At 43.5% G+C, this 17,890-nt stretch overlaps 1 protein-coding gene and 1 pseudogene across 4 annotated transcripts in view; one reads left to right on the top strand and one right to left on the bottom strand.

The window, feature by feature from the left end:
- Positions 1-6,140: 6,140 nt before the first annotated feature.
- Positions 6,141-17,890, bottom strand: part of CEBPZOS (CEBPZ opposite strand) — a 41,183-nt gene continuing 29,433 nt past the window's right edge. For 3 of the 4 annotated variants that reach the window (XM_063917981.1, XM_063917977.1, XM_063917979.1), the window contains 2 exons: positions 7,298-7,379; positions 6,141-6,606 (listed from right to left, as the gene is read on the bottom strand). In XM_063917981.1, coding sequence (XP_063774051.1) covers position 6,606; positions 7,298-7,379 — 83 coding nt within the window. In that variant the 3' untranslated portion in view covers positions 6,141-6,605. Of the gene's footprint in view, positions 6,607-7,296; positions 7,380-17,890 lie in introns of those variants that run through there. The other variant, XM_063917978.1, reaches the window with a different exon arrangement.
- Positions 10,346-10,464, top strand: LOC134913174 (5S ribosomal RNA; annotated as a pseudogene).

Here is a 17,890-nt window from a genome sequence, read left to right as displayed (position 1 = left end):
TTTAAAGTCCTATTGAAGCGCTCTATAACAGCAGCTTTCACATCGTTATTGGTCGTGAAATGATTTATACCGTATTTTTCTAACACCTTTTTTAGGTTTCTGTTTAGAAACTCTTTACCATTATCGGTTTGTAGCTTCATCGGCACATCGCCGCGCTGGAATATTTTTTCAAAAGCATTAGCGACCGTTGCTGCATTCTTAGCGGTCAGACTTTCACCCCACACCCTCTTACTGAATATATCGATGATTGTTAATATGTATTTAACGCCATCGTTGTATTTTGACAAATCTATCAGCGAGACCAAATCGCATTGCCACTGTTGGTTTATACCCGATACACAAATCATGTTCCTTTTATAGTTTTTTCTTGCTGGCTTGTGCAGCGTGTATGAGTCTTGTTCTTGTAACCACATTCTTACGTCGGATCTTTTAAATTTATTTTTAACCGCCCCATAATATTTATCAATGCCGCTAAAACTACCTGGTTTTAACACTGTGTAATATGCATCTTTCATCCGCCTGATTTGACGCGCTGCGTTGCGTGACATTCTGCGACTGTTGTTGCGTGACACTCTGCGACTGGTGTTACGCAACAATTTTTAATACGGTTTAATATCGAACACTATAAATTTATCTTAACTCATGCCCATTAAAAGATGTCAGATCATCATTCATCACTCCTGGTCATTAAAAGCAATATGTTTTTAAATTATTGCCATGTGTGATGTTTCCGTACATCTAAGAAAATGGACATGGTCATTAGTCATTATGACTTTTAAAACGACACCATGTGTACCAAGCGTGATGTTTAAATTGTTGGAATGTAAGAACATTTTGTGTTACTTCAAAATAGTGAATTTTTTCATCACAAACTGACTTGTGATCTTTATTGAACATTCTGCGCCTGGTGTTGTGTGACACTCTGCGACTGGTGTTGCGTGACACTCTGCGACTGGTGTTACGCAACAATTTTTAATACGGTTTAATATCGAACACTATAAATTTATATAAAATTTAATATTAAAGCGATATAAAACACTATCATTTAATATTAAAGGGGGTGTCGCCTAGGAGCAAGGGGGTGTCACCACCTGTCAAGTTTGACAGAAAGGTTGTCTTTATCTACTTGTACGGAGTACCATTTCCTTGATATGGAAGTAATGAAACCGCATTATAGTGTCTCTTGGGGCATCCTTAGGGGCGCTTTTGGATGTAGGCAGTCGGTGTATATGATCCAGTAAAAAATGATCCAGTAGTAAATAGATCCGAGAAAAACTCAGGCAGGTCCACAGACAAGACAGATTCTGGGATTCCCCGTATTTTAACATTGTTTCTACGCGACCTATCTTCAAGGTCTCCAAGCTTGGCGTGAAGTTCAGTAATTTCCGATTGCATATCGTCATGAAGGGTAATAAGCCCATTGTGGGAGTTAACCACTTCCTTTAATTTCATTTCCAACCGGTCAGTGCGTTGGCCCACTTCATCAATAGACTGCTGGCAAACCTGTAGAGCAGATCTGAATTCCGCTGAGATATCCGCTTTAAAAGGATGCTAACAACTACTTCGTTGAACCATGTAATCGGAGCCGCAGCAGAAGGCTCAAAACGGGTGCTCAGAGCAGATAGTTTTTTTTGTTTTTTTTCGGTAGAGGAAGCACTTTTGGTAGGATGCGTATGAGAATGAGTCTTAAAGAAATTAACAGGGGGGGACCCCTGCCGTTTCCTTCTGCCGTTTGGGCAGCATTGTCGCAGACAGTGTGTTATTATATCAAACTGCACTGGTGAAGTATGTTATTTATAAAGCAAGTGAGAACAGTTATATAGAGAGCCAAGAGGCATCACATTATGGTGTTACTGTATACTTAATCTCGGAGTGGAGGGGGTGGGACGAGCATTCACATGTGAAATAGACGTGCCAAGAGTATGGTGGCACCCGCAAACATTGACATCAACTACAGTTAGAGAAGGACAGGAGGATTGCACCTGTCATGCACCACAACGATGGTGAGGGATGTAGCATTATTATATCTCGCAAACGACTTCAGGGTACCCCCCGGGACCGTAGTGCACATACATCGGACTGTACACTTGGTAACTGTGATGGTATAAATATCTGCCTAGGCAGTGTCTACCTCCTCTGCTGTGGACAATGAATAATGTAGATAATGATAGAATGGGGTTGATATTCCCCTCAGTTACTTAATATAACAACCAGGTGGCAGTGTTGACATGTGGGGAGATCTTATGCAAGCATATCCCCCTTGTAATGGCCCCAGATTTGGAGGAAAGCGGTCCGCTGTGAAGGAGTGGGAGAGAGAGTGTTGTGATGCTGGAGGGGAAGAGCGGAGACAGGGGAGAGAGGTGCCTGGTTATAGCTTAGAGGGAGGCTTGCAGCAGTGCTGCGATTCTCACCTCCACTCACAAAATGGCCACCGATGGCAGTCTCCGTCTGTGGCAAGCTCTCCTGGACTCAGGTACTCCAGCGCTGCCACCCTGCTCCCCCAGACACAGTCAGTGTGCAGAACAGAGGGTGGGAGGCGTCAATCTACCAGCTGCACCGGGTCCTGGGTGGACAGGTGAGGAAAGGCCTCCCCGCTGCAGAGACGTGTGGGCTGGGAGTCATGATGTCCATCGCCGGGAGCGCCCGCTGGCTGAGAGCTATCAGACGCTCCCTTCAGCCGCCGGAGCGGGACGCCCGTCTCCTTTCACAGAGGTACAGGTGCTGCGGGGTTGGGGATGCTTAGGCTGCCAGGCCACGCCCCCCTGCTTTCAATGGGGTAAATTTACTAAGATGGGAGTTCTATTCATGATGAGATGTTGCCCATAGCAACCAATCAGATACCAGGTATTATCTTCTAGAAGGTGCTAGATAAATGAGAAGTAGAATCTGATTGGTTGCTATAGGCAACATCCCATCTTAAATAGAACTCCCATCTTAGTAAATTTACCCCAATGTTTCTAAAGTTGCTTATGACATCTTTGAGCATTGTTGATTTCACAGTTTATCTAGTGGCTTATTACATCTTATGCATTATTACATTCACAATCACTCGTATATTTAGTGTGATTGCTTTCAACACTCTGTGCACTTTGATATGTGTAATTTGTTTCGGTTTAGAACTCTCTCCTCAGTCTGTGCCTTGGTTCCTATGTTGGGATTTCCACGGCCGTGCCGCACATAGGGGGTCATTGCGACCCGTTCGCACAATGCTTTATTCCGCAGCCGTGCAAACGGGTCCGGAATGCGCATGCGCAGTGGCCGCAATATGCAGGCGCATCATTGCCCGGCGACGGGGGAACGCCGGGCAGCAACTGAATTAAAGAAGAAACCATTCGCTGCCGCGATTGCCCCGTGATTGACAGGGGGAAGGCGTTCCGGGGCGTCAACTGACCGTTTTCGGGGAGTGGAGATCCGAATGCAGGCGTGTTGAGGCGTTTGGTGGGCAGATGTCGGACGTAAATTCCGGGACCTGAGACGTTGAAGTCATTGCAGTAGGTAAGTCCAGACCTACTTAGAAACTGCACAAAATGTTTTTGCGTAGCTCGGCTGCACAAGCGATCGCAGCCTTGCTATGCAAAAATACACTCCCCCCATAGGCAGCGTCTAGTTGATCGCACGGGCTGCAAAAAGTTGCAGCGCGCGATCAACTCGGAATGCCCCCATAATCTGTTCATTGTCCTTCTGTATTTTCTCCCATTGGTAGTCTCGCAAGTTTTAGCCTTCCCCTTACTCACTCGCAGTCTCGGTTGGTGCCTTGTTACCTCGTAAGACCTGGGGGCATCGCAGTCTGGGCGGACCTAATTTGCCCAAACGCGGCTGCTACAGGAGAGGGCTAGCTCTGCATGCACAAGCCGACCACTGGGAGGAGTAACGGAGTCAGGGGAAGAGTAGGAGTTGCTGCGGTCATTCATACTAGCCGCAGCTTCACTTGTGAGTACTGGAACTCCCCAGTTGCCATCCACTCCCGAGTTACAGGTACTCAGTTCTTAACAGGTTATTTGCCTAAGCGGCTGTCATCATTTCACCTTAACCAAGGGATTGTGGTTCCGGCCTTTATCTGTTCAGAATAGTCAGCCAAAAATGTGGTTAGGTCTCTCCGTGTCTATGTGGAGACCGCTGCCTCTATTAGGCAGTCAGATGCCCTCTTTGCTCTGTTTGATTTCCACAAACGTGGCTGGCCTGCTAAGAAGCAAACCTTGGCCAGAGGGATTAGAATGGTGATTGCACAAGCTTATTCGCAGGCTGGACTCCCAGCTCCTGCTGCTATTAAAGCCCATTCTACTCGGTCTGTTGGTCCTTTTTGGGCGGCCCGCTGTGGTGTGTTCGCAGAACAACTGTGCAATGTGGCTACGTGGTCCTCAGTGAACACGTTTCTTAGGTTATATGCTTTTGATACCTTCGCCTCCCAGGATGCTTCCTTTGGACGCCGGATTCTCACATCCACTAAGACGCGTCCCCTTCCTTGAGGAACTGCTTTAGGACATCCCTGTTTCCCTGTGGAAACCTGTGTACCCTGCACCAGAAAAGAAAAGAAGTGTTATGGTAGACTTACCATTGTTAACACTTTTTCTACGAAGTACACAGGGTTCCACAGGGCATCCACCCTGACGCACCTTGCTCTTTTGGGTTTGTTTGGCATTAGCCACTGGTACCTTCTCCTGTTGTGATAATGTGTTCTTATGTGACTAACATCTGCCTTCTCTCTCGTGCCTGCTCCTGCATTGGACTGCATATGAAAACTGATCTCTCAGTGCCTGGAGGCGGGGTTATAGAGGAGGCCCCTATGCATCCTGGTACAGCTAAACCTTTACCTGTTGGTGTCTCTGGATCAAGATCCACTCTACACCCCAATGTGTCCCTGTGGAACCCTGTGTACTTCGCAGAAAAAGTGTTAACAACGGTAAGTCTACCATAACACTTCTTTTTCTCATTCTGTTCAACAGCATTTGTCAGTCTCCAGGGGTGGCTAGTTTAAGTCTGTATATTCCAAATACGATCATTGGTCAGTCCAATTGGGTCATTGTGAACATGTCCGCGAGTCTCCTAGACTTTGGTGCCGTGAAACTATGTTGTTGGCTTCATGACCATTTGGACACTGTCGCTGACAACTGTGCACATCAATGTGCTCAATTTCTGAGACAGTTTTCTGACTTTCGGCCAGGCAGCATGTCCGCATTTTGTCAGACTCCCACACCCTGCTTCAGAGAAAAGGATTCATCGGTAAGAGACCAAAAATCATCCTTTGGCATCTAGCCCACAAATGTTAAGACAGCTTTATTTTTACATTTCAATTTGGACATACCCCACCCAAATGTAACACTCTGCACGTGTTACATCTGGCCCACCCACAGTGCAACATGGTTTTGTCCAGATTCACTTACTTGCTCTTTTTGCTTTACTTCCAAATCAGAAACAGGCCTTTGAGAACAATGCTAACCACATATTGATAAGTTATTTTAGGGATAAATGTGAAATAGTAAAGTTTCCTTTGCAAATGTAACCCACATACTGTCTATAACACTTTTCCAGTTACAGTATGTAATATACAGTATATATCACGGGCCTGAAGCTATAGGCCTTGTGGTTGGATCACCCATAGGCCTAGGCCACCACCAGCACTCAGTCCCTGTAAAGTAAATCATTGCAAGGCAACCTAGGCCTATCTGTTCTGGAACCGGCCTAAAAGAAGCTGTCCCTGCTATTGGCCTGCTTCCCAAAGTTTAGATGTTAAGAAGTGCTCCTCCCTGCTCCATCCTTTTCGTCCCCTCACTACACTTTCCTACATATCATGATTTGAGATAAATGTGTATTATTAATGCACACCAAAAGACTGAAAGAACCTCAGGATCTTTATCAGTGCTGATGAAGTATAACCCCTTATATTTTTATATACATTGGTTCACATCAGTGTCTTTACACAATCCAGGACCCCAAAGTGCTTCATAACATAATTCTGTACTGTATTGTGAGGCTGGGACACCTCTTTGTGAGAAGCTGCTAGGAGTCACAGGGACCTTAGAGCCCTGAGCAACCACTGTATACTACTAATTTTAGTATGGAGCAAGGAATATAATAGTTGCTGGGTGCAGTGCTGTATGCATTATCTGATTTTCCATGTTAAAAATCACTTTCTCTGTAAGAAGAGTAAAAACAATGTTTATTGTACACAAGATCTGTGAACAGTATGCAACGCTAGCAATAAAAGTGTCACCCTCTTCTCTGTTTATAGGAGGACAGCACTAGAGGAAAGTGCTGATATGTTAACAGAATAAAGCTTCACTATAATAAAATAAGAACAAGGATCTCCCAAGTGGGGTCATTCTAAGAAATGGGAGATGCATTGTGCAAAATCTATTTGTCCAAAAGCTGCTGTTGATTAATAAAGAGATCCATTATCTTCCACATATTAGCAGCTTTGGATGGAAAAGTCTATCTTGCAGTCCAACAGCGGTCATTCTTACACAGAACTTGCCAAATGCCCAACTGTCTCATGCCTTACTAAGAAATTACTAGCAAGTACAAGAGAGCAGACATGAATAGGTTTCCAACACCCAAGAATAAGTCATTTTGATGGACTAGAGACAAAATCTTATAGTTGTGCAAAATCTGAAAAAGAAGAAAGATATTTAACCATTGATCAGTTTGCAAACTGTTCATTTTAATTTTTTCCTAACAACTAGGAATATATAGCTAAACTAATTTCAAGGTAAATAAATAATGCACATTGGGTGTATCCTATTACCAGCGGTAATTTACTGCATGGCAGTAACGGCTATTTAGAGTGATGGGCTATCCAATTATTGCCCGCTTTTACTGTGCGGTAAATTACCCTGTATCGTGTAAATCTGTGGATCTACGTGTTTCCGTGGCAGTCTTCGCGGCTCTTGAGATGACTTATCGGGGATTTGGTTTCGCAGACTAAACCCCAGTTAAGTGCCGGCGCCCAGGGCTAATAGGATAACCTCGGCTGCGCTAATTAGCTGCTGTGAGTAACCGCAGCTAATTGCATACCGGCCTAATTAAAAGCCACAAAGTATCTCTTTCTCATTGGTGATACTGTTGTACACCACTAAACACCACACCATGCTTAACTAATAAAAAAAATAATAGAATTAAAAGGAAATTCATTAAATCATAACTTAAACAGAACAGGTTAATAACCTCAGTTGTAATGTGTTAGGTAGGTGTTTCTTGCCTTACCACAAGTGTTTATGAACTATAATGGGGAATACTGTATTTAAGTTATATACAACTTGTAACAAAACTAAATGTATAAAACATATAATACAACACTTACTAGTTCTTCTTTGTATTCCATGCAAGTGCATCCTTCTCCCGTAGACCTTGTATTCCTGCCCATTCGTTGGATTTATAGTACACTACTCACAAATAAAATAACATCAGTTATTCTGTATAAATATGTTTGAAAACACTATGCAACTTCTTCTCAGAATGATATCACAGCGAAGATCAAACTACCTACCGCTCAACATCTGGGCAAGTGCACAGGACTATAAACTGGAGATAATCTCTTAACGGGAGTAGTCAGGTGTGGGGTTAGGGGTCAGGGTGCCCCTAGGCCAAACAGTAATGGCCACCCCCTTCTGCCCAATTCTATTGTTTCATTGTTTGGTTATAAGCTCACATTTAATAACTTTGCAATCAATATAATAATAAAATAAAGCCATGAACTGTAGGCCTGATTCAGAGATCAGTGCACATGACCAGTGCTACATAGAGGCAGGCGCAGATTGCAGATAATTGCTCAACTGCAAAAAAAACTGGGTTTGTGTACAAGTATGAAACTGGCCCTATGACAAATTGTTTTATTTTTATGTATACATATTTAATAAGTAGGACAGCTTACTGTGCATGCCCTACCTGTTTACACTCCACTCGAGATGATGTATGATACAGTGGAAATTGTTCGCAATTACTGGTATGACAGTGCAAGCATCCACCCTTCCCCCCAACAAGTTGCTCCTCTAGGCACGTGCCTCATGGAAATTCACCACTCAGAGTAGAAGCTGTTTTGATGTTGCAGTACTTGTTCTTACGTCATAGCACTCTCATCACCATATTATACTGAATAGAAGTCGCTATGGTTATTTTAAAGTTGGAATACAGTTCAGCTGGTCTGAAATAGGGAGTGTAGCTATAGGGAACGTTATAGAAAGCGTCATTTAGACAGCTATCACAAGAAAAAATTCTGAACAAATGGAAGAGTTTTACATAAGAAAGAACCAACTGCAATCACTGCAACAGCTTCGGGCTAACTATTCTTTTTCCGGCAGGGTCCACAGGTTAACCACAGGATAACAATGGGATATGATGGAGCGACAGCGGATTGGCACCAAACGATCACAAGCTTTCAGTCCTCCCAGGATGCAATGGGCTCGTCCATATATCCCCGCCCGCTGGCTCAGGCAAATCAGTTTTTTGTTTGGTGCGGCAGGAGCCGGACCATGATCACAGGGCTGCTGTTCTTTGGCAGCCCTAAGCTTTATTCATTTATTTTTATAGTCTTACTATGTTTTCTGAGTGATCTTTCCTAACAGCGTCTTACACGCATATTGGAAAGAGTCGCTCCAACAACTCTCCGCCGGGTCGCAACAACGCTTACCCACAGTACAAGTGCTGTCTCAACGGGCGTCTGTGTCGGACATACTAGCAGGCCCAGCAGATGTTACCAGGCTGTGGCCGGAGCACGGGGAGAAGGTAAGGCATCGGCTCCACTTAGAAGGGGAATACAGGCACAGCCGCACTGTATTGGGAGGAAACTCCCAAACAGTAGCTGGCGCGCCGCCTCCACGGGTGCGCCAGCGCTAGGCCTTAGGGATCATAAGGCACCAGGATTAGTATGAGGCTGCGATCCCTAGGGTTGATGTCAGTGGTGGGGAGTCAGACGCTCTTCTGGTTGCCCATCCCCCTAGTTCATGACCAGTTTCCGTGAGTCTCCCGCCATGAACGGATTGCTTCACTTCCATCTCAGACACTACCACGCTGCGTCTGTGTACACTAAGCGTTACCGCGAGGAGACCGGGTCGCAGACCGGTGCGTGTGCATGCACAGTGCGTTCGCTAAGCGTCTGTGTTCACTAAAAGCTCCCGGAGCGGCAGTGTACACTAGTAGCTTCTGGATCCACTCAGCGTTCGCTAACATATTGATCGATCCTGGAAGTGGGGCAAGTCTCCCTGTATTCCACTCTACTTAGTACGGGTTATACAGCACTAAATTTCTATCTATTTTGGTTAGCATGAATGGTTAACTTTAGTGCCTTTTGCATATGAGTCTGTGTACATTACTGTGGTTTTCTTCGCAATGCGTCTAAATACGTTAAAGAATTCAGTAATATATACTCCTACATACTTTGAGATGTGTTTGTAGTTGATAATATGCTCATATGACTAATATATAACATGTGACTGACTGCTAGTGTGATTGCTGACTTAATATAAATGATTGTCGGTTGATCTTCTGATAGTCAATACAGGTGCATGGGTAGGGTCACACATGATATCACTTTAGGAAAAAGTGGTTACAGTCACAAATTGTGTAGTATACTGTGAAAGTGCTGATTATTTATCATGTCTAAAAGCGGCAAAGGCGACGAGGGTACACTTACAGTAACACCAACACTCATATATTGTTGTTTTGCAAAAACTGTATTATCCTCTATGATCTGATACAGGATGGTTTATGTGTAAAATAGTTTGCTGTTTAGCATAGTACATCCCTGATCTACATCAGGTATAGATAGACTCATTGGGGCGATGTTTGCACAGACCTTGTACAGTTTAGCTGAAATGTTAATTCTTACACTATTAACCCATGCAGCTCACTACTTGTGGTATCTCTCCAACAGCTTCTCCAATAAGACAAGCTGATGAACCGAATGTAAATAAATCAGCGACTTCACAGGCTACACATGATAATCATCAGACGATGAAAGCTACGAAGAACAGGTAAAAGTCATCAGCTAAATGAATAAGCTGAATAAATGAGAGAAAAAAAGGCTAGCTGTCAATAAAGGCAGCAGAGCCTGGGTTAAAAATAAGGCACCTGTGTTTAAACAACCTAAAAGGGTCTCTTCACGAGGGCAAGAATTCAGGAAAAAGGTTTGGGTTACACCCAATAAAATAGAATGCCCGGTAAATGGGATTCCAATATCTCTTTCCAGCTGGGGACTGTTTAAAAAGGGAAGTGCCTCCCAAGAAAGATATGCATGTCATTGATAGTTTAAAAATCTATATGGCCTCTGCCGTCAAATGAGGAATGGTTTTCAAAAAGACCACATTATCTTTGTCTAGGGCAGTCATAAGGCCAGCCATGACTTCACCTTGCAATCTACGGCTACACCACACTGGATAGGCCCAATCTCATTAGATCTTGGAAGCTAAGCAGTGTTGGGCCTGGTTAGTTCTTGGAGGGGAGACCACCTTGAAATACCAGGTGCTGTAGGTACATTGGGCTGAGGTACTGGAAGACAGGTTTTCAGCGCCTGCAAGGGAGCAAGAATCCCATATAGCTCATATGGACACTAATGTTCTAGGGCATCAGCAATAACAATAGCTGTTCGCAGAGCAGTTGGCTCACATACATGGAAATCTGATTCAGAATCTAAGAAGGTTCTGGAAACTTTGCCTTGGCTGGAAGTTTCTGTTGGGGAAGGAGTTAACAGTTATTCTGGAGTCAGAAACAGACTCTAAGAAGGTCACGTTTCCTTCCACATATAACCCCAAACCTAGGGGTCCGGTTTCGGCCTTGTCGGTCATAAAGGAACGTAACAACCTCAATACAATAAGTTTGGTAAGGCAAAGAGGCAAAGGCAACCAGAGGGCCAGCTTCAAAACCAGAGGATAAGCCATCAGCATGATGGTGCAGGCCTCCTTCTGGGGGACTCCAAAAGGATAAGGGGCCGACTTCTTCAGTTTGCACAGATCTGGTAGCAGTCTACAAACAGATGCCCGGGTGCAAGAAGCGGTATCTCTACGTTATACTTTCCCTTCTAGAACCATCCTCCTCAAAGGTTCTTCTGTTTCAGCCCGTCTCGGGTAGAGGCGTAGGCGAGGGATTTGCATGGAGCAATTCAGAAAATGTTTTTGTCAGGAATAGTCATTCCAGTAACCCATGCACAAGGGGGAAGGGGGGAGGGGGAGTTTATTCCCACCTCGGTCAAAACCGATCCCTCGCCCCATTCTTAATTTCAAAAAGTCTAAAACAGATAAATTTGAGTACCACGGTTCACATGGAGACATGGCACTCCAAAGTGTGGTGGGGAGCCAGTAGATTACATGGTATTCCTGGATAAGTCAGGGATCTTACCTTCAGGCTCCTATAGCACTGTCCATCAGGGTTATCTCAAGGTTTACCATCCTTCAGCAACATTTCAGTTTTAGGCCTTAACTTTTGGGTTAGCCACAGCCCCAGAGTATTTACCAAAATGATTATGGCAATTTATCTCCGCTAGCAGGGGACAAGAAAATTGCCATACCTTGACCAACTCCTTATCCTGGCACAAATACAGGAAAGGTTTCTGCCATCTACAACACACAATAACTTGTCTGCAGAGGCACGGGTGGTTCATAAATTGGCAAAAATCCTCTCTGGTTCCGTAACATGACTCACAGTGGGGCTGTACTGAATTCAAGTCTGCAGAAAATAGTTACCTCGGAACAAGATATCCAAGGGAAAGGTAGGGGAGTTGTTAGATTGTCAAACAATATCAATTCACGCAGCAATGCGAATGAGGGGTTTGATGGTGTCAACAATAGACATGGTGGAATGGGCACAATTCCACTCAAGACCTCTCCAGCATCTGTTTCCATCGACAGCCGCATCACACTGGATATGCCCAATCTCATTTGATGTTGGAAGTTAAGCAGTGATGTGCCTGGTTATATTCTCTGAGAGTAGACCACCTGTGAATACCAGGTGGTGTAGGTGGGCCAGATGGCCAATACACAAACAAGTACGTGGTACTGGCAAAAAAAGGTAAGAAAGTCAGTAGCCTGGGGGCTACAGACATTCCATCTAGATCAGAAGACACCTTTTTGGATATCAGGTTGGGAGATCCTGACAACAAATGCCAGTCTTCAGGGCTCTGTGGGCCATTGTCTGGAAGATTATGATTCTGGGGACTATGGACCACAGAAGAAAGTTGCCTGCTAATAAACCTGTTTGCACTTCGGGCCATATACTGGGTCCTGATTCAGGCACAGGACACTCCTAAAGGAAAATCGGTCAAGATCCGGAAGGACAAGGAAATGGCAGTAGAGTACCTCAACTTTCAGAGAGGAACACGCAGTTAAACATCAAAAAAGGAGGTAAATCACATACTAAAGTGTGCAGAACTCCATCTTCCAGCCTTGTCCGCAGGGTTCGTTCCGGGAGTCCTAAACTGAAGAGCAGATTTCTCAGTCGACACGCCATTCAGGTAAGCGAATGGGCTTTGCACCCTAAAGTCGTTTCAGACTCTGGTAGACAAGTGGGGTTGGCCAGAGATAGATCTCGTGGAGTCCCATCTGAACAACAAAGAGCCATAATCGGGTCAGGAACAAAGGATCAGGGAGTAATCTTTGTGGACGTCTTTTTAATGGGAATTTCATTTCACTTATGTGTTTTCTCAAATCATCCTGCTACCCAGGATAGTGAGGAAAATACAACAAAGATACCGGGATTCTAATAAGCCCCGGCTTAGCCCAGAAGGCGTTGGTACACGGATCCGCTGAAGATGTTGAATACCATTTCTGTTTCCTCTACGCCCAGATCTACTAAGGCAGGGTCCTTGTTATCACAGATATCTGGATCGACTGTCTTGACGGTGTGGCTCTTGAAATCTATATCCTGAAGTCCAGAGGATTCTCACAGATGCTCAGAGCAAGGAAAACTTCCTGGGATCGTATTTATCACCAAACATAGCAAGCCTATATTCATTGGTGCAATTGAAGAAGTATGGACCTGAAATCTTTCAGAGTTTCCAGGGTTCTAGCATTCCTTCAGGCAGGAATGGATAAAGGTTTAAGGGTGGCTTCCTTGGGAATACAAGTGTCAGCATTGACTGTATGGTTCCGAAAGAAAATTGCCAAATTACAGGATGTGCGCACTCTTCCCAGGGAATGCTGCGCATTCAACCTCCTTTTGTTCCTACTACAGTGTCTGGGGACCTAAGTCAAGTCCTCAAAGCCCTTCAAGTTACTCTGTTTAAACCACTAAATAAAGTGGATTTTAAATGGCTGACAGCTAAAGTTCTCTTTCTGCTGACTATGGCACCAGGTAGAAGAGTGTCAGATTTAGGAGCACTGTCATGTTAATCTCCTTTTCTGATGTTTATCCAGATAAAGTAGTTCTCAGAACTAGGTCTGGGTATCTTCCTAAGGTGTGGTCTATAGTCCACCTTAATGAAGATATTGTGGTCCCGGTTTTTAAGGAATCTGAATTTTCTGCTGGAGATGCGTCGCTGGACGTAGTCCGGGCATTAAGGATCTACATGGATCGTACCAGTGCCATCAGAGAGACAGATTCTCTCTTCATCCTCTACAGATTTCAGAAGAGGGGATGGCATGCTACTAAACAGACGCTAGCAAGAGGGCTTCGAATGACGATTTTCTCAAGCTGATCTCCCTGTTTTGGCTAATGTCTCTGCTCACTCTACACATAAGGTAGGTCCTTCATGGGCAGCACAACATTGTGCTTCAGCAGAACAGATATGTAAGGCAGCCACATGGTCTTCCAATAACACATTCATTAGACATTATGCCTTGGATACTTTTGCCTCTCAAGATGCTGAATTCGGGCGTAAGGTTCTCCTATCTAATCAGGAGCGTCCCCACCCCTAAAAATTGCTTTGGGAAGTCCCATTGTTACCCTGCGGATAACCTGTGGAACCTGCCGGAGAAATATATACGTTATGGTAAGAACTTACCGTTGATAACGGTATTTCTCCTATGTCCACAGGTTTCCACAGGAATCCCACCCTGACGCACCTGATTTGAGGATCTTTATAGTCACTAAACTCTTCCCTCTTGTATAGAAGGGTATGCATTTGTGTTCTTCTCGCCTGAATAGGGTTCTACAAAATGATCCTGCCTAAATGCTTTGGAGTACAACTGATCTGCCTGAGCTAATGGGCGGGGATATATGGACGAGCCCATTGCATCCTGGGAGGACTGAAAGCTTGTGATCGTTTGGTGCCAATCTGCTGTCGCTCCATCATATCCCATTGTTCTCCTGTGGAAACCTGTGGACATAGGAGAAATACCGTTTACCAACGGTAAGTTCTTACCATAATGTATATTTATCAGGTCCTTACAAAATACACAATGACACCCAACATACGTAACTTCATTTTAAAAAAAATGGAGCACATAAGCGCCACACATAGGGGGTAATTCCAAGTTGATCGCAGCAGGAATTTTGTTAGCAGTTGGGCAAAACCATGTGCACTGCAGGGGAGGCAGATATAACATGTGCAGAAAGAGTTAGATTTGGGTGGGTTATTTTGTTTCTGTGCAGGGTAAATACTGGCTGCTTTATTTTTACACTGCAAATTAGATTGCAGATTGAACACACCACACCCAAATCTAACTCTCTCTGCACATGTTAAATCTGCCTCCCCTGCAGTGCACATGGTTTTGCCCAACTGCTAACAAAATTCCTGCGGCGATCAACTTGGAATTACCCCCATAGGGCCTAATTCAGATCTGATCATAGCAGCAAATTTGTTAGCTAGTGGACAAAACCATGTGCACTGCAGGGGGGCAGATATAACATGTGCAGAGAGAGTTAGATGTGGGTGCGTTATAGTGTTTCTCTGCAGGGTAAATACTGGCTGCTATATTTTTACACTGCAATTTAGATTTCAGTTTGAACACACCCCACCCAAACCTAACTCTCTCTGCACGTTATATCTGTCACCCCTGCACTGCACATGGGGGGTCATTCCGAGATGATCTCTTTCTAGCAACTTTTTGCAGCGCTGCGATCAGGTTAAAACTCAGCAAAACTGGGCATGCACCGCAATGTGCAGACACGTCGTACGGGTACAAAGAGAATCGGCGCCGGGCGATGGATTTAACGAAGAATCCATTCGCACAGCCGATTGCAAGGTGATTGACAGAAAGAGGGCGAAACGCAGGCGTGTCCAAGCGTTTGCAGGGTGGGTGTCTGACGTCAATTCCGGGACCAAAAAGTCTGAAGTGATCGCAGCGGCTGAGTAAGTCTAGAGCTACTCAGAAACTGCAACAAGCTTTTTTGTGCCGTCGGCTGCAAAAGCTTTCGCACACTTGCAAAGCGAATACACTCCCCCATAGGCGGTGACTATCTGATCGCAACACAGCAAAAAGTTGCTAGCGAGCAATCAACTCGGAATGACCCCCATGGTTTTGCCCATTAGCTAACAAATTTGCTGCTGCGATCAGATCTGAATTAGGCCCATAGTTACAACAACCACACAGTTACTGCACAGAAACATAGTTATAGCTGTACATAAAGTAACCGAGGAGCAATGATCAAAATACTTATGTTCAACAGAAAAGCACCCTGGTACCCATATAAATGTACCCCAAAGAAAAAACATATACCTGTTCTAATTTTATTTTATTTTTTTATTTTATTAACACCCACAGGAATTAGAACATACTGTCATTTGGGATTCAAAACTAATTATACTTTAAAAGAAGCACTTGCAAGAACAATTTATTGATTGAATCTATACTTATTCAGTTTTTTATGCCAATAATCTAGCTGTATTGTTTGTTGATGTTTGCCCACTTATGGAAACGCAAAGAGATGGGTGTGGTCCAAAAAACATTTAGAATATCAACATGAACGTTATGTCAATGTATGACACTCTGGGCGGGATTCAAATGTTTTATTGCCCCCGATCTCCCGTCTAAAGTGACGGGAGATCGCGGGGTGATATTCTAATGACCCCCGTTATCGTGCTGATCGCGCCCATAAGAGACAGGTTTAGCCGCAATCATGAAAAGTCCTGTTTGGGCGTCCAAACGGGTAAATTTTCGCGCATTTCAGCTCACCATCCCTGGGGGTGGTGAGCTGAAAAGCTGATACCGCACCCATCGGCAGTAACATTTGAACACTGCTGGCGGGTGCGATGGGGACGGGAGGGGGGGGGACAGAAGATTTGAATCCCGCCCTTTGAGTCAGCATGTCAACATAATGTTTTTCTAGTTGATAGCCCTTACCCTACCCAACTGCAGCCCAACCATATAATGTCAACATAAAGGTCATGTCAATATTGTGAATAACGACATGTTCACTGTTGACATTATGCAAATTTACATTCTGGTGTCAACATTCTGACTACAGAGTATATTCAAATGATGTCGGATCCTTTAAGACGGAAAGGATCAGACATCTCAGCATTCAATGAGCGGCCAAATCCAAACATTTTATCCAATCCAATTTAATTTTTTTTAAAGTCGTATTGACATTGTCGGAAACGGGGCTAAAACCTGTTGGATTTGGCCTCGCTTCCGACAAAACATGTGGATCTGTGGCTATTCCGCCGATCCACATGTTTTCCGACAAGTCGGAATTGCCTACTTGTCGGAAAAATGATCTGTCTCTTGGCGCTTAATTCAACAGAGAAATAACTATCAAGGTAAATTTAACTACAATTAAAAATCAGCTGCAGAGTATCAATATATGCCTGTGTGAGCATAAATGGTAGTAACCTAGCCCTGTTGCTACAGGAAAGGACACTTAGACAAAAATATATATATAGTTACTCTGCGCTTAATACCATATGGTCCATAGGATGATTAAAAACACATGCAATGTTATTAATAATTTAATATAATACACAAAATATCAACCAGAATAAGAAATGCAAAAAGTATATATATATATATATATATATATATATATATATATATATATATATATATATATATATATATATATATATATATATATATATATATATATATATATATATATATATATATATAGAGTAAAAAGGTTCTCATGGGAGCCAATCAGCCTTTAGATTAATAATATTTAACAATATTTAAAAGGTTTTTATTTATACACAAATAAAAGGTACTTGTAACCTAAAAATTCGACATTGATACAATAGTCTAAAAATTCAGTAAAACGATTTCACAATCTTATACATAGACATTTTTAGTTGATATGAGGAATTTATAGTCAGGTAATCACAATCAGAACTTGAAAAGGACGTGTATCCAACCAGATGCTTGTGGTGGTGACTTTTTTGACCCAATACTGCGAAACCCAACGCGTTTCGTCCGTTAGGACTTCATCAGGGGTTTACAATCCGTTTTTGTGAGAAAATAATTTACCACTGGTTAGGACGGGATTAAATTCCTAATGCTACATCCAATCACATGTTCTTTTCAAATGATGTGGTGTCTAATTTCCTCAAGGAGAGTGAAACCTTATAATTCACCTCTGCTCCAATAAGTATCTCCAAAAAATGGGGTTCTTTTAGAGATCTCCAATCTTGAACCGCACTATTCCTTTTTCACAGGAACTGGCATAACTTCACAGGAACACAGCTAGGTAGCTGTGTTCCTGTGAAGTTATGCCAGTTCCTGTGAAAAAGGAATAGTGCGGTTCAAGATTGGAGATCTCTAAAAGAACCCCATTTTTTGGAGATACTTATTGGAGCAGAGGTGAATTATAAGGTTTCACTCTCCTTGAGGAAATTAGACACCACATCATTTGAAAAGAACATGTGATTGGATGTAGCATTAGGAATTTAATCCCGTCCTAACCAGTGGTAAATTATTTTCTCACAAAAACGGATTGTAAACCCCTGATGAAGTCCTAACGGACGAAACGCGTTGGGTTTCGCAGTATTGGGTCAAAAAAGTCACCACCACAAGCATCTGGTTGGATACAC

Source organism: Pseudophryne corroboree, chromosome 4, assembly GCF_028390025.1.
Source record: "Pseudophryne corroboree isolate aPseCor3 chromosome 4, aPseCor3.hap2, whole genome shotgun sequence".
Lineage (NCBI taxonomy): Eukaryota > Metazoa > Chordata > Amphibia > Anura > Myobatrachidae > Pseudophryne > Pseudophryne corroboree.
This window is presented reverse-complemented; position numbering and strand designations above follow the sequence as displayed.